At 43.5% G+C, this 22,320-nt stretch overlaps 3 protein-coding genes, 1 long non-coding RNA gene and 1 other non-coding gene across 6 annotated transcripts; all 5 read right to left on the bottom strand.

Annotated features, from left to right (window-relative positions):
* Positions 1–1,538: 1,538 nt before the first annotated feature.
* Positions 1,539–6,604, bottom strand: LOC133921964 (chloride channel protein CLC-c-like). Its single transcript, XM_062367094.1, has 7 exons — positions 6,152–6,604; positions 5,282–5,482; positions 4,750–4,927; positions 4,232–4,494; positions 3,684–3,953; positions 2,453–3,584; positions 1,539–2,023 (listed from the first exon to the last, which is right to left on the bottom strand). Exons 1-7 carry the CDS (start codon positions 6,406–6,408, stop codon positions 1,910–1,912), a joined length of 2,415 nt encoding a protein of 804 aa, XP_062223078.1. The 5' UTR covers positions 6,409–6,604; the 3' UTR covers positions 1,539–1,909.
* Positions 6,605–11,747: 5,143 nt separating this feature from the next.
* LOC133921962 (ferrochelatase-2, chloroplastic) lies at positions 11,748–18,042 on the bottom strand. Of its 2 annotated transcripts, XM_062367090.1 has the most exons (11): positions 17,863–18,041; positions 17,636–17,750; positions 16,248–16,563; positions 15,755–15,898; positions 14,972–15,073; positions 14,423–14,526; positions 14,212–14,338; positions 13,595–13,747; positions 13,368–13,468; positions 12,996–13,197; positions 11,748–12,268 (listed from the first exon to the last, which is right to left on the bottom strand). In XM_062367090.1, the coding sequence occupies exons 2-11, from the start codon at positions 17,740–17,742 to the stop codon at positions 12,053–12,055; spliced, it is 1,572 nt and encodes a 523-aa protein (XP_062223074.1). In that variant the 5' UTR covers positions 17,743–17,750; positions 17,863–18,041; the 3' UTR covers positions 11,748–12,052. The 2 variants fall into 2 exon arrangements, with proteins under 2 accessions (XP_062223074.1, XP_062223075.1); XM_062367091.1 differs by lacking the exon at positions 14,972–15,073 and having other exon boundaries at positions 17,863–18,042.
* On the bottom strand, positions 16,920–17,629 carry LOC133921963 (uncharacterized). The gene is made up of 2 exons (XR_009910355.1): positions 17,477–17,629; positions 16,920–17,380 (listed from the first exon to the last, which is right to left on the bottom strand). It is a non-coding gene; the product is annotated as an uncharacterized LOC133921963 (long non-coding RNA).
* A 1,225-nt stretch (positions 18,043–19,267) lies between the features above and the next one.
* Positions 19,268–21,203, bottom strand: LOC133921961 (APO protein 3, mitochondrial-like). Its single transcript, XM_062367089.1, has 2 exons — positions 20,428–21,203; positions 19,268–20,349 (listed from the first exon to the last, which is right to left on the bottom strand). Exons 1-2 carry the CDS (start codon positions 20,856–20,858, stop codon positions 19,479–19,481), a joined length of 1,302 nt encoding a protein of 433 aa, XP_062223073.1. The 5' UTR covers positions 20,859–21,203; the 3' UTR covers positions 19,268–19,478.
* A 1,004-nt stretch (positions 21,204–22,207) lies between these two features.
* Positions 22,208–22,289, bottom strand: TRNAS-AGA (transfer RNA serine (anticodon AGA)). The gene has a single exon. It is a non-coding gene; the product is annotated as a tRNA-Ser (tRNA).
* Positions 22,290–22,320: the final 31 nt, after the last annotated feature.

Genomic DNA, 22,320 nt, shown 5'->3' with positions numbered 1-22,320 from the left:
CACCGCCGTGCGTCTGTGCGTCCAGGTGAGGGCACCAGACGTGGTGGGGATGGTCGAGGAGTTCAACTCATTTTTGGGCGCGTGGCCGCTTGGTGGCCCGGGTACCTTGGCTGCCTGGGTGGGGGGTCTTGTGCTGCCAATTCGAGCTCCTCCCCTGCCAGCTCCGCGTGCTGTCTCGATTCCTGCCATGCTACCTTGACGTTGTGTGCTGCTACCTCGTCCCCCGCCGTGCGACCTCGGTGCTGCATGCTGCAGCTGCTTGGCGTGGATGGTGCTGTGGTGGCACATTCTTGCGCTGCTCTCGAATCAGTCGCATGTGCTATTGTTCAGGATCCTACTACTGTCGAGGATCGTCGGTCCCCTCCCTTTTTGCTGCGTCATTGTTGATCTGTTGGCTCTTGTTGCTGCCTCCCTCCTGCTTGGCTATGGCGCATCTAGTCTCTTCTTTGTCGGGTCAACTGTGTGTTTAGCGTTCAGAAGGTGGGCTCAGCGGGCGTCTTCTTGGTTTTGGCGTCACCGATGCTCCACGCCCACTTTGCTTCTCCTCCCCTTTCCGACACCCCTCGGTCTGGGTTAACGCCGGCTTTCTTTCCTCTTTCGTCGGGCCAACTGCGACGACCTAGGGGCTTCTTCGGGGTGGGGGAGGGGTGAGTCGCTATGGGGTTGGGGCTTTGGCGTCTGCTTCAGGCCTAGTGTTGCCTCATTGAGGGTCTCTTGGTCTGCGCCACCTTTTTGTGTAGTTTCCCGGGGTGGGGAACCACAGGCGGAAACCCTACCCGGCTTGCGCTAATGTCAGTGACGCCCGCGGGGCTTCATTCCCTCCATGGAGGTGACATTATCGCATCTCCTCCATCCTGGATGTTTCTCCAGGTGAAAACCCTGTCCGAATGGGCGATGGCAGCATTGTTGTCGTGACCTTCCTGAAGGCGTTGCTCCGAGAAATCCCTGCTCTTTTCATTTGATCCGCCCATTCCTTTCTATAGGTTCACCCCTACGTGACTACGTCCTCGGTTCGCGGCTGCTCTTCTTTCTTTTGGCGCTTATGGACATCGATTTGTTCCATACGCACTACTCCAAAGCGATGCACTGTCGGCTTGTGTCTCAGAGAGGTGCGACGTGAGAGCTGGGTTTCATTGACCGAGTGGAGTGGGCAGAGAGGTGTGACGTGGGAGCAGGCTCCGTCGCCCAAGTTGTGGTGACATGGGAGCACGTGGGGTAGAGCTCCGCCGGTCAAGTTGTGTATGAGACAGTGTTTGATCGGTTAGCGCGTTAGTTGAGTTGAGTTGACCTTATCTGTTATCTAGTTGTGCCTCTGGTGTGAGCTTCGCTCTGTTTTCAAGGTCGTTTTGTTATATCAGGGTTATTTGCCAATTCTTTTGAACCATGCGGTTATGAGGTTTTCATATCCGGTTTCCCTTATAAACTAGATTATCTTGACTATTTTAACATTTTCCTCTCTCAATAAAAAGATACACACATCTCCTATGTATTCTAGAAAAAGAAATGTTACAATGTCGAGCCGAGTAAATCATACAATGAGAAAGAAGATATCTGTAATTAGTGTCAGCAAGACAAGTGTTTTGGTCCGAGTTCACCATAAATAAATCCTCAAGAGCCTTAGTTCTCAAAAACATGCTTTACAGGAACTTTACAATATATACTTTCTCTCCATATTCTGGAGTTTGGAATGTTTAGTCTACAGTTTGCAGAGCATTTTGTACCGCAGACTCACATTTCGCAACCTCACCAAAAAAAACTGCCACATTTTTATTGCAAATGAGCATATGCGACAAAATTGACTCAAACCATGTGCAGAAGATGAGCTCTCTCCAATTGAACACCAGATATATCTTTGAAATTTACACACCACGAACACCAGGCGAGAAGCATAACAAAGCTTCATGATCAGCTAGCCTACCATTGATGCTGAATGGAACTTGTGAGGGTTGAGACTTGGGAACAGACTGTGAATGTGTTCAGGCATGAAATCATGCCTTGTGAGAATTCCGACTATGGGAGGCCTCTGCAATCAACAATGAAGAGAAAAATCCATCATCAACCTTGGAAATTTCCCAAACTAAAGAAGGAAAATACAGAAATGTGCTGTGGTTATAACTTTCAAGGCAGAACCCAGTGGGTTGCGCTTAGTCTGAAAATAGATTAGGTTACTTAAAAAACACATAATAAATATTAAATAAAACAGAAGATATCATGTAAAAAAAGAATAAATGGTGTAGTTGTTTGATGCCTGACATGTACCTAATGAGATAATAAGAACTTAGAACGAGTACATGACTTTTAACAGCATCTAAAGACAGAATCATATATGCAAATTACTAAATCAGTGAAACTAAGCATATAAATGCTTGAATCATCAATTATGTCTAATTTGTAGCTATTAGTTTTCTTGTATATGCATTCCATGTCTGACTAAGTGAGAGAGAACTCTTACGTCTGGTGTCTTTGGCACAACCAAAAGGTGCCTCAACCCGAGTTCCCGGAAAAGGATTGCGGCTTTTGCCAGTGACATTGTCTCAACCACCGTATAAGGTGAGGTGTTTGTAATAGGATGGAGATCCACATACATGTCCATCTCCTCATCAGTGACATCCAGGTCCTCAATTTTCAGACCTTTCCCTGACCCTGGCTTGGCAAAGTCAAATGCACCAAATTTTCGCAGAAAAAAGCTACCACTAGTTTTGACCCGCCCCTTCATGAAATTCTTGCTTTTCAGCAAAACTAATAGATGTGACCTAGTCACAAGCCCAACCAGTTCCGGGGCTTCCGTTATCGGTGGCTCATCAACCACCGGAAACCCGTTGTGGCCCGTTATCCTTAACGCATGAACAATGTTCCCCACCTTCTCAACACCTGAAAAGGTGATTAGTGGGCCAGACACCACATCACCAGCAACCAAGTGCCTCATGTATGGTTCAGCATGAGATTCCATGAACGGCAAGCCTTTCATCACCACTATCTGATCATAAACCCCCTTGTTGAAGTTATCTGCTATTGTCTTGGATATGAGGAGAACAAGCATGACTAAAGGGAGCATTGGGAGATCATTGGTGAGCTCTAGAAGGATCACACAGACTGACACAGTCATTCTCATTGTTCCACCGAGAAAAGATGCTGCACCAAGAAGGGCAAAAAGGCCAGGATCAAGGTCGGATATGGATCCAAGAAGTGTTCCCACTATGCGGCCATATGTGGCTCCAGCAAGAATAACAGGGATAAAGAGACCAGATGGGACCGCAATGCCATAAGTCACAAGTCCGAGGCAATAAATAGCAATAAAAAAGATGAAAAGAGAGGACATTTGGAACTCAGTTTCGGTGCCATTGCTGAAGAGATTGCGGATGGCATCGTCATTTGTGTTGAAGAAGAGTGATGCAAGACCATTATAGTGCCCTGGTGGGCATTGGAAGTTCTTAAAGTTGCCAGAGCGACCAACGGTAGGACATTGCTCGGCAGCATCAACAGGGCATGGAGTGCATGCAGCAAGCCAAGGGAGGCCATAGGAGCACATTGACGTGATTATAGATATTGTTACAGTGAGAAGTATCTTGGATGGAGCACCTCTTCTGCAGGTAGATAAAACAATGCAGATGAGATCACATCTGAACATAACCAGAGCAAACTGAAAAGTTTACCAAACATGTTGGTTATAGTTGGGTACTTACTCATTGATGATACTGTAAATACGGAGGATCTTGTCCAAGAGAAAGTTGAAGAGACCTCCAAATATGCCACCAACTATCCCAAGGACTATAATTGCAATTAAATCTGGAGTACTATAGGTGGCAACAGTTGAACTGAGATCAAACATGATTAATCCACCTTGCCCAAATAGACCACATTTTCCACTGCGACAGAACTCAATCAGTCCCCTCAATACCATAGCAACAACAGCGGTTGTAAAAAACGCTCTCCACAAAAGAGCACTTCGCCACCTGTAAAATGAAATTTTGAAACACTATCATTTATCATCATGGGTACAACTGAAAAAATTACATGCAAGCTAACAGTATATAAATTCATTACTATCTTCTTCTTGACAAACACTAAAAAGTGTGTATTAAATCAATATTAGGTAAAAGAAAAAAATATACATATTGAAAGCTGTGAAAAATCACATTTGAAATGTTGCACAAATCCAATCAAAAAATCAAGTTAAATAAATACTTAGCCCAAACGAATAAATGACAATTCTCCAAGAAAGAGGTGCTACCATGATGCTGCTTCTTCAAGAGCAAACAGGACACCGCCAACAGGTGCACGGAAAGCAGCTGCCACTCCAGCCGCAGATCCACATGTAATCAAATCTCTCCTATCCCTATCATTCTTAAAGTATCTCAGCCAATTACATGTAAGATGGTACTTGCGTGACCCTCCCTGACCAAGCAAGTTGGCAATACATGCTCCTGTATGTACCATGGGACCTTCCTTTCCTAGTACAAATCCAGCTGAAACTCCAAGTATTGAACCAAAAATCTGCAAAATATTAGAATGTGGTGTCATTGTTTAATGTAGAATGATTGTTTATTAGGAAATAGGGTCCCCCTCGGTTTCTATTTCATTGCGAATGAAACCAAATACATTAATGTAGAATGATATGCCAAGGGCAAACGAACTTCCCCACAATTTAAATATACAAACAACTGTTCGCAAAAAACAACAATCATATCCAGTAAATAGGTTTTCCAACAGAAAATATTCTCCATAATATGGTTCTAAATCAGAATTTACCTTCACCAAGAGTGTACTAGGAGCCAATATAGAATAAGCATCAACTCCATTCAGATATGCTTTAACTTCGGGAATACCAGACCCGGCAGCAGCAGGGGCAATATAAGCACAAATTGCTGCTGCAGCTGCTGCCAGGACTAAATTGCAACCTCCATACACCAAAAATGCTTTAAAATACCTGCATTGGAAGCATCGCACTATTATTAATTGCTTCAAAGTATTCCGCAGGTGTAAGCCAAGGAAATTTTCATTACTATCAGCTCTGTGTGCTCCTCAGTTCTCACAGAAGCATTTCTAGTACATGATAATGTTACAGCTTGAAACAGAAAACCTTAACGATTGCTTTCATGAACTTGGTAGCATTTCCAAACATTATCATAATAAAAGGTAACAGTGTAATAAGTAGCATACTACACATTGGTGTCAAGTTATGGTCATCAACAGGAGCTTAAGAAATTTATGACAAAAATGAAATAGAAAAAGCAACAAAATGGAACTTTCGACTCAGAAAAGAAACAACCTGACACTTTACCTTCCCTTAAGCATGAGGTCACCCGTGAGCAGCAATTTGAATCCAGCAATGTTTTCAACTGCAAGATTGTTGAAGAAGCCAACAAATCCAGTCAAGAGACCAATAAGGAGCACCAAAGTCCACTTCAGAACAATGTACTGAAATATCTGCTTCTTCTTTCTCGACCGCCAGTCTTGCTTGAAAAGGTCATTCTCTACAACTCTGAAACATGCAAAATATTCAAGGATGTAACTAACAGACTAAAGTGTTAAGTGCAGACATGTGGATATACCTACACACTTGCTTTATACCTGTAAAACAATAATTAAGCTTCTCCCAAGTTCTTTGTTTGCATTAATTTTTCAGAAAACTGTATCTAGGTCCATCCAAATGTAATCTTTCTTGCCTATTCATCGACTTCCCATTTACACATGAAAAGGGGGATTGACACGCACCTTAGTAGCTTAGGACAGAGCCCAACATAAAATCTTCCCATTTCTTTTTCGTTAGCAGTTTGCAACCACGTTGTCAATATCTATCTAGCAAGTATGAATTACTTAAATTGCACTTGGGATCAGCACGCAAGATGCTAGCATGGACTTCTCAAGTGCCAAGAGTTGAGATGCTATGTTATAACAATCTCTCGATTTGCTTCACTCAGTTGTCAAATAACAACATTTACAATCGCGCCTTTGCCTCCTGTGGATAGCCTAAACGGTTGCTACTTCCTTGTGCGGAAGTAAACTGCTAACGAGCAACTAGCACCTTGAATTTTAGTCCAACAAGATTAGCCCAGGTAATTACAAACTAGAAAAGGAAAATTCGTTTTTTTTTAAAAAAAAGGGAAGAACAATAACCCAAAGGAAAAAGAGGGGAGGAAAGAATGCGTACTCGTAGTCGAGGCTCTCGATGGGGCAAACGTTGGCGCCGACGATGGCGATCTGGGAGGTGGTGTTCATGGTGCGCTTCCGCAGCAGCGGTTCGCGCGAGCTCCCGCCGCCGTCGTCGTATCGGAGCAAGGCCTCCGAGGAGCCGTTTTGCTGCCTCCACGGCGCCCCGGGCCCGGAGCCGTCCATGCTCTCGATGTCGTAGTTGTGGCTCCCCTCCCGCTCCGGCCGGCGGTGAGGCCACGGGGAGTTGCCGTCCATTTGCCGCCTCCTCTCCTCTCCTCTGGTGTTCTTGCCTTGCCTTTTTGGTCTCGGCTTGCGCAATGTGCAAATATAGAGCCTAAAAGAAAATCAGATGATTAAATTGGAAACGATTAGGATTGCATTAACTATTTCAATGTAAAAAAGGATTGTTGGGTCAAACACGTTTGCTGCACGATGTCCCGATGATGCGTAGCCAATAAATGGAATAAAATATTTCAACTAGTTAGTTTAGACCCGTTTCGTAGAGCTCGATCATCTAGTTTGATCTCTGAGCTTTACCTTGAAATAAAATAATTTAAATCTTTATTTACAATTTAAAATGAAATAAAGAATTTAAATTTTATTTTTAGAGTTAGAGATATCCGGCTCTAAAAATTCTAGATCTTGCATGCATGACAAACTTGAACAAATACTACCGAACTGAGAATGTGGTTATAAACAAAGTGGCACCCAATTAGCCATTTTAGTGCCAAAAACCAATATTTGCAGATGAGGGAACTAGTACTAGTTGATAGCGCGTAATAGAAGGCATTGTCAATCAATAAAGACTAAGCATTTAAAGTATTCTAGCGCTAATCCAGTTGGCAAGGACAGCGTGTGAGTCAGCCTGCGTTCGTCCGAACACTCGCACGGGTATACACAGAATGGATACGTACGGAACGGTCTCATTCGACCCTACCTTCACAAAAAGTTATGAAAATAAATTCTATTATTAAAATAAGATTAAGTATTTAAACCCAAATGTAGAACAACCCGGACAACCCAAGTTTTACACGCGTATGGTCATGTTTGAAATCCGGCAAATTTCTCTATTTTCTAAAACAAAGTGAATTGTTACCTCCGGAATTTTTCATGCAAGTTTCTTATGAATTCATGTGTTACAGACTAACCTTGAAGCACATAAGTGCGGGAAATGAGTCGGACAAATCAAATGTCAATCTCATTTATTTATTCCTTAAAGAAAAGGAGAAAAAGAATCCAACGTTTTTTTATGAAAAGAATGCAATGTTCACTTGCTGAGAGTGAGTATTTTTTTTACGGTGCTTTTCCACGACACCATCTTCATTAGAGAACTGAAGATGAAGAACAGGAGCTCGAACCCCTATCCGGAAGTGTTGCTACCGAGGTTTAAGCTCGTCCGCAATGAGAGTGGGTAAATTCTAAGAATGGTCAGAAATCGACAGGCAGATGTGGCCCATGAAGGAAGGGGCCCACCCACTGGGGACCTGACAACGAAGCATGGATCATCGATTTGGCAGTGGGGCCTACTCCACCGCTAGTGGGCCCAGAGGCCACGTGGAATTTGCTGTCGAAAGCTGAAAATGATTTGTCTTCAAGTTTGCAACTAGTGGCTCGCCGAAATGCATGATACACGTTGCTTCTCCAACCATATTAAAGAAAACCACCCGTGGTTGTACCCGTTCCTCACTTAGGGGTTAAATTTCAAGGTTGCTCCTTATATATCACACTAAGATAAGATTTTTTCAATGATAAGCAATAATTTGTCGATATCGAGATAACTATACTGCTTTTATCAATCTTTAAATTCTACATATCCAATTTTTAGTAAGCATTATATAAGTGTATGTATATAGTGGTGTGAGTGTACTTAGTATATAATTGTCTATCCTTATTCAAAAAATATATATAATTGTCTAGAGTTTTTTATTTCATTTATGTTAATTATATTATTCTCAACTCGCACTCAATAACACAATATCAACATCAATGCACCATTCGGCTTCTAGAAGGTAGGCAAATGTGTGTATATATCAATGCACCATAGGTAAGGGCGCGTGGTGTATTAGAATTTACAATCTTGTGCATCGTAAGCTGCCATAATAGACGAGATGGAGACTTTTATGGGTACATGGATCATGGTCCGTGAGGCGAGCGACGTCGTCATCCCATGACAATGACAATAACTTATCCATGGATCCAAATTTCCAAAGGTAGGCAAATGTGTTTTTCCTACACGTCAATAATGTTCAACAACCATATGATCGGGCTATTAGATTGAAACGACGGAACTTTTTTTAAAAAAAAAATCCAAGCTTGTTTAGGAAAAGCATTGCCTTTTTTTTTCTCAACCATCCACGTGGGACAGTATAAGTGGCAAATGTTCCATTGTTTACGCTATGAACTCATACACCCCTTGATTATTTGGATGATGGTAGATTGCTGCTAAAGATTTGAAGCCGCTTTAATTCACCACCAAGTTAGCTCCTTTTGTCTTAGAATGCAATCTAAGAATTAGGATAAATTTGTCTCTCTATCATATTTACGTTTTCGCGTTTACATACTTGCAATTTACCTTGCTATAGTACGTTGCAATTCTCTTGAGCTGTAGAGTAGATATATTAGATAAATTTAAATTATATTTAGATACAAATTAAGATAGATTTATCTTGAGAAGTTTTTAGAACCAATTTATTTTAGATTTCGAGTATACTAATTCATCCCTCTATTAAGACATCACCGATCCTCACATCTGCGGATGCATCTGTGAAATCAATCAAGCATTTGACAGCGACAATTTAATTTCCCTTCATTTTAATCAAGATATTCTAGCGATGCGACTTTAGCGGTATCCAAAGAGGTGACCCACCATTGATCATAGGGGTATTCGCTTATTTGCTACTGAGGACCCCTGAGTGATATCCTATTTACCATCCTGCCTCATGTACATACACTCAGAAGGTCTCGCATATCGGCCTCAGCAGTAATTATCACTCGTGAGAGTGATAAATGAGCAAATATTCCTTGATCATGAATAAACACACGGGATAATATATTTTTTTCAGAGCAATCATTTGGATGGCTAATTTCCCTTCATTTTAATCAAGAGATTCTAGCGATGCGACTTTAGCGGTCTCCGAAGAGGTGACCCACCATTGATCATAGGGGTATTCGCTTATTTGCTACTGAGGACCCCTGAGTGGTATCGTATTTACCATCCTACCTCACGTATATATACTCAGAAGGTCTCGCATATCAGCCTCAGCAGTAATTGTCACTCGTGACGGTGACAAATAAGCAAATATCCCTTGATCATGTGGCACACGTGATAATATATTTTTTTCAAAGCAATCATTTGGATGGCTAAGTAATAATACCCCTCTGTCCATTTTTACAAGGTACAATTTGATTTGTAACGATATTTTAAATTAAATTTTGAGAAAAGGTTCTTGCATTATGTTACTACGTTAGCTAGTTGTGCGTCTAGCCAGACCACAGTAACACACAGTACACCGGATAAACTGTTATCTCGAACTATCTAACTTAGTAGATGCACTGGTTTATATAATCAGTAAAACACTATCTAAGTCTTGCATCCATCAAAATAAATTTTATAGAACTTGATTATTAAAAAAAAACATCCGCTTTCAACGTGTTACGTGTCTCTCTTTTTCACACGTACGCCGCTCTCAGCTGTTAGATTAAGAAAATATGATATAGATTAGAGTCTTACAGAAATCTTTTTATATCAAATCTTATAAAATTTGTTTCACACCCACCAGCCGGCGATATGATCCGAGTGAGCCCTACCCTCGAATCCCCTCCAACCCACGATGTGGAGGCTGGAGCACCCTCCAATCCGAGTAGATGCATGCATACAACCGGGCGGTGTCCGTGCGGCGTGTGGCACGGCGCGTCGCACGTACGACACCACGGACGCGGCCGACGTGAGGAGGGAGGAGGCAGTGCCAAATCGATCGACCCATGCGTCCGAGTCGGTCCCTCCGCCATCCGCTCGCGTCGTCGTCGACGACGGCGAGTCCGTTGGCACGCGCGCGCGTGCTCCCATCCGTCCAGCCGAGGGATGGAGGGGTCGTTGGCACGTGCTGGATCATGCTGAATCCGGTCGTGGACCCGGCCGGCTCCACTCGCTGCTCGCGATCTGCGGTTGTTCGGGCATCGCATCTCGCATGTGGCCAAGGTTGCAAGGTTGTCGGAATACTACGATCCCACGAAGCCGAAACATTCGTACAGGTATGTGGATCTTAATTTAACAGCATCATCATCCTACTTGTATTATCAAGTGAAGTGAATTACGTAGGATTACATATGATTGGTATGATCAAACATAGTATCCTGATTCTAAAACCCATGTTAGTAACATCTAGAATTAGATAATACTTATAATTAGCCAGGTTAAATTATTGAATTATGAATACATAATATTCAAAACTAAGTAAAATTGAAATTGTTGCGAAAAGGTGCACTCGAGATTACAAAAATCGACTAAATTTATCTAAATCAACATTATAAATATCCATTTCTTAGAACATATTACAAGTTTTATACTAAATATAAGTATTTTTAAAAATCTGATATAACTACGGCCCGATCCTGTCAAGTAAAAAAGCAATCCTACTGGATCTGGGTGGTGTGGGCACATGAATGGACGATGCTCTACGTACGACTCGTGCGTCCGACCAGCACAGCGCTCGTCAGTGCCTGGGTCCCACGCCATGGTCGGACGCCCCCGGGTCGTACGCAAAGCACTTTCGAGTTTCGACATGGAATCAATCGCCCGTGATCCTGGACAGCCTGCGCTCCCTTGCTGATTGGGTTTAGGTGCTCGAATCGCATCGTTGGTTCGTCTAGGCCGCGACGAGGTTTGGTTCTCCTGACCAACTGGAGGTTAGTTTGGTTGGAATGGGATCACTTCACTAACCAGTGAAATCATGTGACTTTAAATTGACGTGAATAATTGGATTTGAGTGGACAGATAAGATCTGATGCTACAGTCCAGCTACATATTGATGCTACAGTATATTTTACTGTTCTGTTTAAAGTTATAATACGGTTTATCCTCTCCTTGTTTTACTGTTCATCCGTGATTTTATTACAATGAAGTTAGAGGATTTCAATCCTCTCCTTATTTTTACTGTTTATCCGTGATTTTATTGTAATGAAGTCAGATGATTTCGATCCTGTAGATTATCATGCCTACAAGGACTGAAGCTCTGTATTTGAAACCATGTGAGAGTCACGGACGAGCCGTTTGAACGTTGAGACGGCAAATTAACCTTATGCTTGTTTAGTTTTCTTCCAAGATTCCGATAGAGTAGCCCGGTAATTCCAAATAAATTCTTAGACGCTCCTTTCTTTTTCGCTTTTGGCATGGTAGGATCGAGCTTGCGTGTGAAGGAGGGAAGTAATAATTGTACTTAAGCTCATGATTTTTCAGATCCATGTCGAGTGCTGGCCGTCCAGATGCTTGAGCCCACTTTTCGGCGTTTTATTCCGTGAAAATTATTGTGCTGGGCTATTGTGACAGAAAGGTAACTCCCTTGAGTGCGTGCTAAAACACAACACACCAAACAACAGAAGGGAATAGTTTCTTGCTATTGCCAATGACCCAAGCCTTGATGTATTAAAAAAACGGAGTTTATGTAGTGTGGGAAACAAGTGTTCGAGTGTTAGGTTTGTGTATCTTCATGCTGCCTCTCCACACCCTAAGTTATATCCACTAGGTAGGTACAGCGTAAGAGACTAGGACATGATATGGCGTCACATTCGGTCCATATCTTTCTTTCTCCCTGACACAAGGCAAATCGATTCATATACAGCATCATCTAAAACAACCTCCGAATGCAGCAAAATCGTGGCCAGATGAATGGAAACGTGGGCACTAGTGCAGTATTCCCCACTGGTGCAGGAACCCTTCTCCGGTCGTCACCTCCAGCAGCAGGAGAGCCAGCACGGCCAGCATAGCAGCCCGGCCGTTCCAGGTCTCTGCGCTCTTCGTCCAGCCCCACTCCCATACAATCACCGGAGGGGGGAGCTCGTCGCGCTTCGAGTCGTATGCTGCTAGCAGCTCTTCCACGCTCCCAAGTGGTACAAGTGACTGCAAATACATTACACCATAGTACATCACTTCAAACTCTTAAGTAAATCGGGCTATCATAGTAGGGATATGATGTGGGTAAATGACGCTATGGCTTCAGAAATCACCGCATCTCAAAGAATTTGGAAGTGACTTATTTATGTTCCATCACGAGCCATTATTCTTTTAACTAAAAGGTAATCCTAAGATTAGGTAGATGCCACATTGGTCACTGTTATCCAACGACCTAAAGTTTTGTTCACATCTATATTCAAACAAGAATGGCAATATTCTTTTGGCGAGATGGGCAAGTTGCAAACCAATCTTTTAAGGTGGTGGAGCACGATCCTGTCCAAACACATGGTTTTGCAGTAGCCCTTTCTTTCAATAATGGAAATAAATCAATTTCTACCTCTTCTTTTTTGGGGAAAAAAAATCCTTGGTGGTCTTAAAACTTGACCTCTTCTTTGGTCTCAGTGCCACTACAAATGAAGCAAGCTCCGGTAGAGTGTGTGGTTAGTTACATGCAATATCAAAATGTCAATAAAAAACTAGGAGAGGAGAGCAAACTTAATTGAATTGAATTTAGCTTTGAGGTATGATCCTAACATTTTGTTGGACAAAACACATGCATAGTTGAAGTTGCCATTATTGAATTAGGCACAAAACCATCATAAAATAGTAATATTCTTTTGACCAATCACGCAATAAAGATAAATAATTTTGCATGTCATGTGGTAGTTGTTACCTGCCGAGCCTCAAGATTGGAAACTGCCATTGCGCCAACATAAGGCAGGCTTTCAATAACAGCATCAGCGAGATCTGAAATGAATGTGGGTTCACAACCTAATGCGGGAACTCGTCCCCAGTGCTTGATGCCAGATTCTAATGCCAACTCCTTGTACTCCACATCGATTTCTTCCAAAGTTTCAATGTGTTCGCTAACAAAACTGAACAGGGAAGAACATGAGAAAAGAATACCGTTATCTGACTAAAATTGATGGGAGAAAAGAACAGTTAGAAGCAAAATGACAGACGTGGTGAGGGTCATAAGGAGCATAACAGAGACATAGCATCACTTTAATCAAGAGAACTGAAGCCAAGTTAAGAGAAATAATACCTAATGGGAACAGCTAAAAGGCTCTTCACCCCTTTCTGCCCAAGCTCAATAATCGTCTCATCGGTGTAGGGTTTTAGCCATTCCACTGGTCCTACTCGGCTCTGTAGATTCAGAAGAAGAGCGGTCGTTAAAAGAAGTGTAACCACCATAGTTGTCTGCCAAAGAACCCCTCCGGTGCCCCAGGAAGAGGAAGTCTGACACCATTACATTGAGAGAGTTGCAATGACCTGATAAGCAAGTGTACATGGATTTGTTATTCCTCTTTTTTCGAGTTCTTCCATGATGAGATCGATGCATTCTTCCATCTCTGCTTTATATGGATCACCAGCTTCTTCTACATATGCCAGAGGAACTCCATGGGCGCTGAAAAATATCATAACCTGCAAGTTGATTTCACATTAGTTATATTTCTTTCTTTATTTTAATTCTTTAGAAACACGCAACTGAAAAGAATAGGGTTTGCCTGGGTTTGGGGTGACAAATTTGGAACAGTCTTAGACAATTTTTTTGTCACTAGAAACCATCTTCACTCAAAATATTACCGAGTTATTGAGGAAGCATTCTCCAGACGTAAGAACTTTCAAAAGAACGATAATTATCTAGGTGTCTAACGAAGTCAAATCTTCTAAACATGTCCCTTTTATGAGCATTGGCACCTTGGTGCACAAGGAAGCATGCTTGTTTGAAGAAAAAAATGAAAAACCATCTTGCCTATTCTTCTTAACAACATATAGCCTTGATTGATAACTTGTAACACATATAGTAAATGTCCACCAATTCAGCAAGCTTCTACCCTTTTTTTACTCAAGAGAGAACCACAAGTGCTTGAAACCATGGTGCTTACCTTTTGGGGTTCTGGAAATTTTGTCAGTTCCTTCTCAATCAAGGTTGCCATTGCCTTGATATATCCTTCACGTTGATACCATGAAGGTATAACTGTATGTTGCATATTCACCAGATACTCATCCTCTCTAAAACAGATTGAAAATGACATAACTATCAAATTTCTGAGCATCAGCAATAGGGACATTTAGAATTCCAAATATTAAATATACCTGAATATGCTCTCCAATAAACGGAGACTTGATCCACTAGTTGATATGGAGAACTGGGGGTATAGAGGCAGCACAACAAGTTTTGTAATTCCATCACGTTTTATCTAGAATGCAAAGAGAACAAAATTAATGTGTTTTGAAAAATTAAAATATTTTTCAGATAGATATATATGAACATTAAAGGACCGGAAACTTGCTAACTTAGTAGATCTAGGATAGCATTCATCTCACAAACTGTCTCATGACTATGATGCCATGATTACGCTGCTTGCTGGTTTCTCAAAATGAAGAAAAGAGTGTTTCTTTCTAGTATTAATAAGTATTAAACTGCACACTAGATTCATTTTCTTCTGCAAATCATAAAAGGGAGAAAAGTTATCCACAAAAGAAGATCTAATTAGAGAGAACCCTCAACTTATGGCACTTGAGTTTCTGTCTTACATTACTAAAACAATGGAAATTTACTGGTATAATTTCGTTGCTGAGATCATCCAAAGCTGGAAAATCAACAGAACACTCAAGTGTTTTGGATATATGCCAAGACCCTACTTGTTCTATAGCTTCCTCGGTGAAGGGATGCCAATACCGCATTCCAACGTAAACCTTGGCAGGAACATCTTTTTTACATAATGCCTCCCTCAGTGCTTCAGCCTATACAGTCCATAAAACCATCAAAGGAAAGCTCATAGTGCAGTTTCAGACATAATTTAGACATTGTAGGAAAAATGGGAACATCATTACTCAATTCGGGTTCTAAACTACTAATGCAAACAGTGTAAAATAGGGCCATATATTAGCAGTTTAATCCTATTGCTCAACAGCATAAAAGATAACTGACCAAAATCACAGTAAAAAAAATCCAGAAATGCTGTTTCACAGACAGTTACTGGAATCCCACAATGGCCAAGAAGCAAAAGTGAAACAGCAGATAAAATTTTGCTTTCTTTTCGTAGTATAAGATCACAGAGAAGTTTCCTAAGCCTTACCCATGAGTCACGACAACATTAGTCCAACTATTTGGGTTTTTTATTGATTAGTGAAGTGAGAAGCAGCATAGTCTATATCATGCATGTTGAGAATTGATACTGTAGTGTTCACCCCAATTATCTGAAATGCTCCCTATGATCCACCGTAACACTAATAATGGGGTAATTCATCATTCCACAAGAACATTGGCTACTTGGAGTTAGGAAAGAGAAAATTCCTTTTCCCCTGACCCCCTTGTATCCTTCCTCCAACTCTAGGTAAACAGAAAAAACAGCATTGCTAAGAGATTCAGTTCATAGCAGCCATGGCAAATGGCAGATCAGATAATAGAAGGTTACATTGTACCTGTGCATCAGTAATTTGACGGAGAGGAGAACCGCCACCTATGGATGCATAGCCCTCCTTGCTCTTTGGTGCTCTTACTGTAGAAATAAACTTTGCTAGTGGCTTCTGTAGAAAGCGAAACAGCCTAGGAAGACGGATTATGTCCTGTCATCATGCATCATGGGATATCCAATGAATAGAGAGAAAACACAATGCATTATGATATACACAATTACACCAGTAGCATGCATCCAGTTTCTTTTTTGCTAAAACATTCATAACATGATGTTAGACAGTTAGGCTCTAAGGTTCATAGACCTTCACAACTAAGATCTTGATGTTTGAAAAAAATAGCAGATAGAATTAAACTTGTTGCAGATTTCCATAAAAATACAAGTCTCTCACCATTAATTATTTTGGCACCATAATTCGTTAAATCTGCAAAGTAAAAATAAAAAAATATAGCGAGTGAAAAACTTAGAGAGCTAGTATTGCTTTTCAGTATGGTAATTACCGGATCAGCAAAAAGATTAAACAAGAAAGGCTGCACATCATCAAGAGTCTCTGGGCCTCCAAGATTCAGCAACAGAACAGCAATTTTTTCATTGCCAACAAGAAGTTTAGTGAAATCAGACTGGGAGGTCAGAACTGCTTCTGATGCTGATGAATATCCTCTAAAGTGATGCTTCAAGTCAGGTGATTGTTGAGAAGACCATCCCAAGTTGCATTTGCAGGCTGAAGATTTCTTATGGTAACACTGTCCAAGAGAAAGTCCTGTGCGGTTACCAACAGAGCAAGGTTTAACTGCATATGACCTTGATAGGTTGAGCCTGTTTGGCACAGTAGCTATGTAAGTTACAATATTAACAATGGCATCTTATAGTCACAAAAGTAGAGTCTATGCATCTCATTGATGCCAACCTTCTGCACAATAGAGAGAGTTGCGACATATGGAATCAAAATGTCAGTTCTACTTGTGGGAGCTAAAAACAACGCCATCCAGCAGATACAGGAATATGTAGCCCTTGTAGTGTGCCAAACTCAACCCGATCATCATATACGAACACCGAATATCCGGTCCTAGTTCATCCCTGTTAGCAGTATTGTAGGTTTGAAAACCTGTTTATGAACAGGTTACTTAAGAGCAACCAATATAAGCTAGAATAGCGACCAATACTAGCCAGAATGAGACTTTAACGTTGCTGTTCATTTTTCCGGACTCAAGGTGCACGGACAATGTTATTTCAGGGATGAGCATGAAGACACCAAAGAAATGAACGCTTAACTCGGCATGAGGCAAAACATTATGCCCATAACGCCGGCAGCAATAACAACGAATTCAACCAATACACATCAATTGGAAGTTTGTTACTGACAGTTGCAACAACTGGAAAGAGAACTTCTAGCACAGGAAGGACAAGGGTCCACATTTCTTCAAACCTCGGTGCTCAATTACACATATTTCATGGCAGGGCATGCCACCCATATAGAAGTAATCGTAGCTGAGATGAAAACCAAGGCAAGGGACATGGATATTTTTTGACATATGAGGTCGGGGTTGTCTACCGGTTTTCAGCCGGTCAGTTGTTAAGGTTTTTGGGTCAATTCTCTTCTTCTTTAATAAGATTGGCATCACTGGTGCCGTCCCTTCGAGAAAAAAATTGACATATTAGAGCTACAACGATCCAATGCTTGGAACGTGATTGCTACTTGCTTCAGACATGAACGCCATACGAAACGCACCACGTATGTATATATAACGTACATAGTCATCTACCATCGATTCACCATCATCACCAAGATAGAGATTTGAGGGCAGATCTATCCCCCTTTGCATTGACATCGAAGTTAACAGTATCAACTATTTTATCAACAACAGAAGTCAGGGAGAAATAGATTCACCTGAGCGAGTTACGCGGCGCGGGCCTCTTGGGGAAATGGGAAGGCCCGGCCTCCACCCTCCCCATCTCCACCACACCCCTCGTGCTCGCCTGGCTCGACGACCACATCCTCTCCCCTGCGCGTAAAAGTCCCCCGTGTAAACCCCAGAACAAGGGAAAAATTTCCGGGCCTGCTCAGCGGCCGGGCCCGTGACACGGATAAAAATAGGCGGTGGGACGGGACCTCACCTCAAGAGGAGGAAGGGGCGCAACAGGGGAAGGCGATCCGGACGCCGGACAAGGGCCTCGCCGTCGCCGGAGATGGTGGAGGGACGGCGAGAGAGAGCGTGCGTGGTCGCGGGGGGGCGGGCGGGTAGGTACGGAGGCGTGTCGCCACTCGCGACGCAAGTGGAGACGAAGGCAGCACTGCAGCGAGGAAATAATCCGCAACGGTTGGTCCCTGCGTTTTTGGAGGGTTCGGCGCACTCCGGCCATGGAGCGGCGCGGTTGTAGGCCACTGACATTTGGGTCCCTTTCTTCTTGGGGCCACTTGTCAGCGAGGGTTTAGACGTGCTCGTCGGGAGGTCGGGCGGGACGTGGAATGTTCAACCCTTCTCCCGGCCTGCGAGAGGGAGGCACGGAGAAATTATCTTGGAGTTTTTCGGCCCAGTCCCTGCGGTACCAATTATTTCATCGTTGGAGCCCTTGCGATCTCGACTTGAGATTATTATTCCTCCCACTCCCAGCCAGTCTCTTTCGCGTTGTGCAACGACGCTGTGCTTCCACAAGTCGCAAGACCCGAATCAGCTTCGTTTCTGGATATCATTTGATCCGGAGAAAAGGTGGAATTTTTAGATTTTGGTCATTTTCAAAAACTTTTTCTACACATGGATATATGAGAAAATAATGTTTAAAAATAGCAAGTTTTTACGACATCATGATTATTGACGCCGTTGTTAAATAGCACGGTGTCGTAGTAATTAGAGTTGCAGTAGTTATTACATATGATTTTGTAAGTCTAATATAAAAGATTATACGTATCAGTTATCACAACATCGTACTATTCAACCACGGCGTCAAATGTCATGACGCCGTGCAAAAAAGGTATGATTTCAGAAATTATTTTCGTAGGAATCTATTTGTAAAATATGTTTTAAAAAAACAAAATGTAAAAATTGGCCTGAGAAAAACCAGAAATAGGAACACCATTGAGATCCAATAATCCTTTACCACTCATTTACTCGGACCGAGCACTCAAAAACAGTTGATCAATCCCCTAAAAGACAAATGAACAATTGTTCCACTGCAATCACAGAGGGTACAATTCTTTTTCTTTTTAAATGATCAAAATCGCCGACATTAATTTAAGAAAGAGATGGACACTTAGCCGGTCAGTCCATCCGACGACTTAAGCCTGGGTGGGCAGCAAGGTTAAACAGCCTCCTCAGTCCTCACCAACAAGCCGGTGGCCTGTTCCCCACAGGATCTGCACTTACAAGTTACAACTGCATCAATGAATAAGCATCAACAAAAGCACAAACTCGTAGTACAATTTTGCTTGGGATTATGAGAATCTGCTTGATTAAGATTGTTTATTTTTTACTTTCGCTTTTGAAGCTAAAATTTATAATTAGAATAAAAAACAAATAAGACCTAAGAAATGATCTCTGCATCCTGATAATTTCCATCCGGAACACACCATACACGAACTGTTAGTCCGACCCACAATACAACAACCACGGAACAGGCCGGCCTGAAATCTCAGCTCCAGAATTTATGCCCAAGGACATTTCATGACCACGGACGAGAGATCCGCAGCCGAAGCCGCTGCTGCATGCCCCACAAGGCCGCAAGGCGCCACAGCCTCAGGCGACGAGGTCGTACTCGTCGCGCGCGGGCGGCACGACGTCGAGGCGCATCATGCTCCTGTACGCCGCGGGCACGGGCGCACCGGCCTGCACGCAGAGCGCCACCACCGCGGGGGCCTTGCCGTAGTACCGCTTCAGCTCGTTCGCCAGCGCCGCGCCGTCACCGGGGTCCTTGACGTGCCACACGTAGTTGGGCCGGACCAGGTCGTCCACCGTGGCCTCCTGCCACGCGTGCTGCCCGTCACGCTGTTGGTGCTTGGTGGCCTTGCACATCCGCACCTTGTGCCCCTTGGGCCCGACCTGCACCTCCGGGCAGTACCCGCAGGTGTGCACGCTGTACTTCTTCATCAGCCTCGCTGCGCCGGACCGCATGTCAAGCCAGGACTGCAGCGTCCTGGAGGCCAGCTCGGGCACCGTGATCTCCTCCTCATTCTCTTCTCCGTTGGTGCCATCGGCACAAGTTGAATCGATTGATGGCGGCACTGGAGACAACAATGGTGTGCACGCTGGTTCAGGTAGCGTCCCTGCTTCTGAGTCCTCTCCTTCTTCCTGCTCGAAGTCTGCAATCCTGCCTTCGATGGAGTAGACCGGCCGGGTTCGCCGCTTGGTCGGGTAGCGTTCAACATCGACGCCTGCCTGGATGCAGAGCTCCAGGATCGCCGGGAGCCTCGGCACGTCGTACTTCTCCTTGTGCACCACTCTGGGCTTGCAGACGCGGTCGAACAGGTGGTAGCAGTAGGGGAAGCCGACGACGTCCCTCACGGTCCCCGGCCGCCACACGTGCAGGGAGTTCCTTGCGCCGCTGTTACGCCCCTCGCATGTCCTGATCACGTGCCCAGCACGGCCGACATGCACCTCGGCACAAAACCTGACAAGAACACATCACGGCGTAATTCGTGGCAGTTCGAAGAAGAAAAATATTCCACAATCTAAAGTGTGTTTTCACCTGCATCGCTTCACCGGGATGGCGGCCTTGCCTTCGACGAGCCTGGTCAGGCCGTGGAGGAGCCTCTCCCTTGCGTGGTACACGCGGTGCGCGACCTCGACGTAGTGCGGCACGAGGAGGCCGTTGTCAGGAGGGTGCTCCAGCACGCGGCACGGGTGCTCCTGCCGGATGAGCCGCTCCTCCTTGGCCCTCCGGATGAGGACCTTCATCGGCGTCACGTACGGCTTCCGCTCCCACTTCCTCCCGGGCCTAGGCACGTCGGCATACGGGAAAGGCTCGTCCTCGTCCGGCTCCCCTCCGCCGTGCAGCCATCTCGCCCCTGCACCGACTAGAGGGTGCGGCAACTCGGCCAGTGCGAGGGGTTGCCACGCGAAAAGCGCGCGCAACGGCGTGCATGATGCTCTCAAGTGGACCCCAAGGATCCCCTGCATTTGGCAGATGAGCACCGCCGCGCTAGGGCTGCAACGGCATTCCGTCGAACACTTTACGGGCGCGACCCCGTGGTGGGGGAACGCTCTGGCGAAGAAAGTGCAGCGTTGAAGGACGCGCGTAGGGGGGAGCAGCAGGCGCACATGCAGCGAGGTTTCTTCACCGAGCGGCCAGCGAGAGCGCCGGGTGTTGTCGGTCGGCGAGGAGCGGCAACTGAACGGCGGCCTTGAGCCTCTCCGATTTAGGGCATCTAGAGCTTGTATGTAGATTCTTTGCTGTTGATGGATGCAAGGATAGCAACTATTTATAAGTAGCACGGGGCGTAGTGCTATAAAGAAAACTTGAATCTCGCGAGTTCTAAGTTAGATTCGTTCTAAGGTATTCGAGCTCAGCTGGATCTTAAAACAAGTCAATCTCAAGCCGAGATCAAAGCTCGTGAGTACAAGTCAATCTCAAGCCGAGATCAAAGCTCGCGAGTCTCACGAGCTTAAAATCGATAAGACTGGTTAATAAGTATTGTGATTTTTATTTAAATTTATCATCCTACTAAATCTATATAGCCTTCATTTTCTTTATATATCTCTACGGTCTAAGAGATATTGCAAGGACTAGAAGAGAGATCATTCTCGAACCTATCTAGGTGACTGCATCATAATAACCACTAAAATAACAAGATTACTGAGGTTTCTTCCATTATTAAGATTAAACGAGCTGAACTCGAATCGAGGTCGAGTCCATCCCTAAACTTGGTTACCACCGTATGCTCATTCAAGCTCAACTCGATATTTTTATTGAGTTCGAGTCTAATAGGGTAAACTCGCTCAAGCTTGAATAGTTGACAGCCCTAACAAGGTGTAGTAGTGAGCATTCGAGCACCAAAAGTAAGACGCGTGTGCATTCGATCAACCTACAACGAGTGCAACGACACAAGAACTTGAACACTTTGACAATCTATTCTCTATTATATAAAACACAAGTTACTTCTCGCGTCACTTCTTCTATGCTCTTCTCTCATCTAATAAAAATAAATAATTTATATATTTTTGCTATTCACTCTAGTCCTCCAATCTAAATTAGAAAAGAAATTAGCGAATAATCTTCTCTCTTTTTTTAATTCCATTTAAAATCAAACTACACCATTACTACTAGCGTATTCGTTTGGCGGCATTCATAACGTATTTGGCGGCATTCATAACGTATTTGGCGGCATTCATAACGCACTATATTTTAATATTACCTAATATCATACATTCATATTTTCATACATTAAGTTTATATTTGATATTATCATTTTAACGTTTATGTTGCAAAATGCAAAGTATGGTAAAAAATAGAAAATATCTAACAAACGCGTGGTCGGCAGGATTCGAACCTGCGCGGGCAGAGCCCACATGATTTCTAGTCATGCCCGATAACCACTCCGGCACGACCACTTTATTGTTACATTTCTATTTTTTGTTAATA

The sequence above is a fragment of the Phragmites australis genome, chromosome 6, assembly GCF_958298935.1.
Source record: "Phragmites australis chromosome 6, lpPhrAust1.1, whole genome shotgun sequence".
Lineage (NCBI taxonomy): Eukaryota > Viridiplantae > Streptophyta > Magnoliopsida > Poales > Poaceae > Phragmites > Phragmites australis.
The sequence above is the reverse complement of the archived record's forward strand: the minus strand, read 5'-3'. Positions and strand labels throughout refer to the sequence as shown.

Excerpts from the sequence above, each read along its gene's own strand:
- LOC133921964 (XM_062367094.1), bottom strand. The coding sequence starts at position 6,408 with ATGGACGGCAACTCCCCGTGGCCTCACCGCCGGCCGGAGCGGGAGGGG. Across the intron at positions 5,483-6,151 it reads ATCGAGAGCCTCGACTACGA|AGTTGTAGAGAATGACCTTT; the intron begins GTACGCATTCTT and ends TGCATGTTTCAG. Across the intron at positions 3,585-3,683 it reads ATTTACAGTATCATCAATGA|AAGAGGTGCTCCATCCAAGA; the intron begins GTAAGTACCCAA and ends ATCTACCTGCAG.
- LOC133921962 (XM_062367090.1), bottom strand. The coding sequence starts at position 17,742 with ATGTGGTCGTCGAGCCAGGCGAGCACGAGGGGTGTGGTGGAGATGGGG. Across the intron at positions 13,469-13,594 it reads CATGTACACTTGCTTATCAG|AGCCGAGTAGGACCAGTGGA; the intron begins GTCATTGCAACT and ends CTGAATCTACAG. Across the intron at positions 12,269-12,995 it reads CCAATCTTGAGGCTCGGCAG|TCACTTGTACCACTTGGGAG; the intron begins GTAACAACTACC and ends ATGTATTTGCAG.
- LOC133921961 (XM_062367089.1), bottom strand. The coding sequence starts at position 20,858 with ATGCAGGGGATCCTTGGGGTCCACTTGAGAGCATCATGCACGCCGTTG. Across the intron at positions 20,350-20,427 it reads ATCCCGGTGAAGCGATGCAG|GTTTTGTGCCGAGGTGCATG; the intron begins GTGAAAACACAC and ends TGTTCTTGTCAG.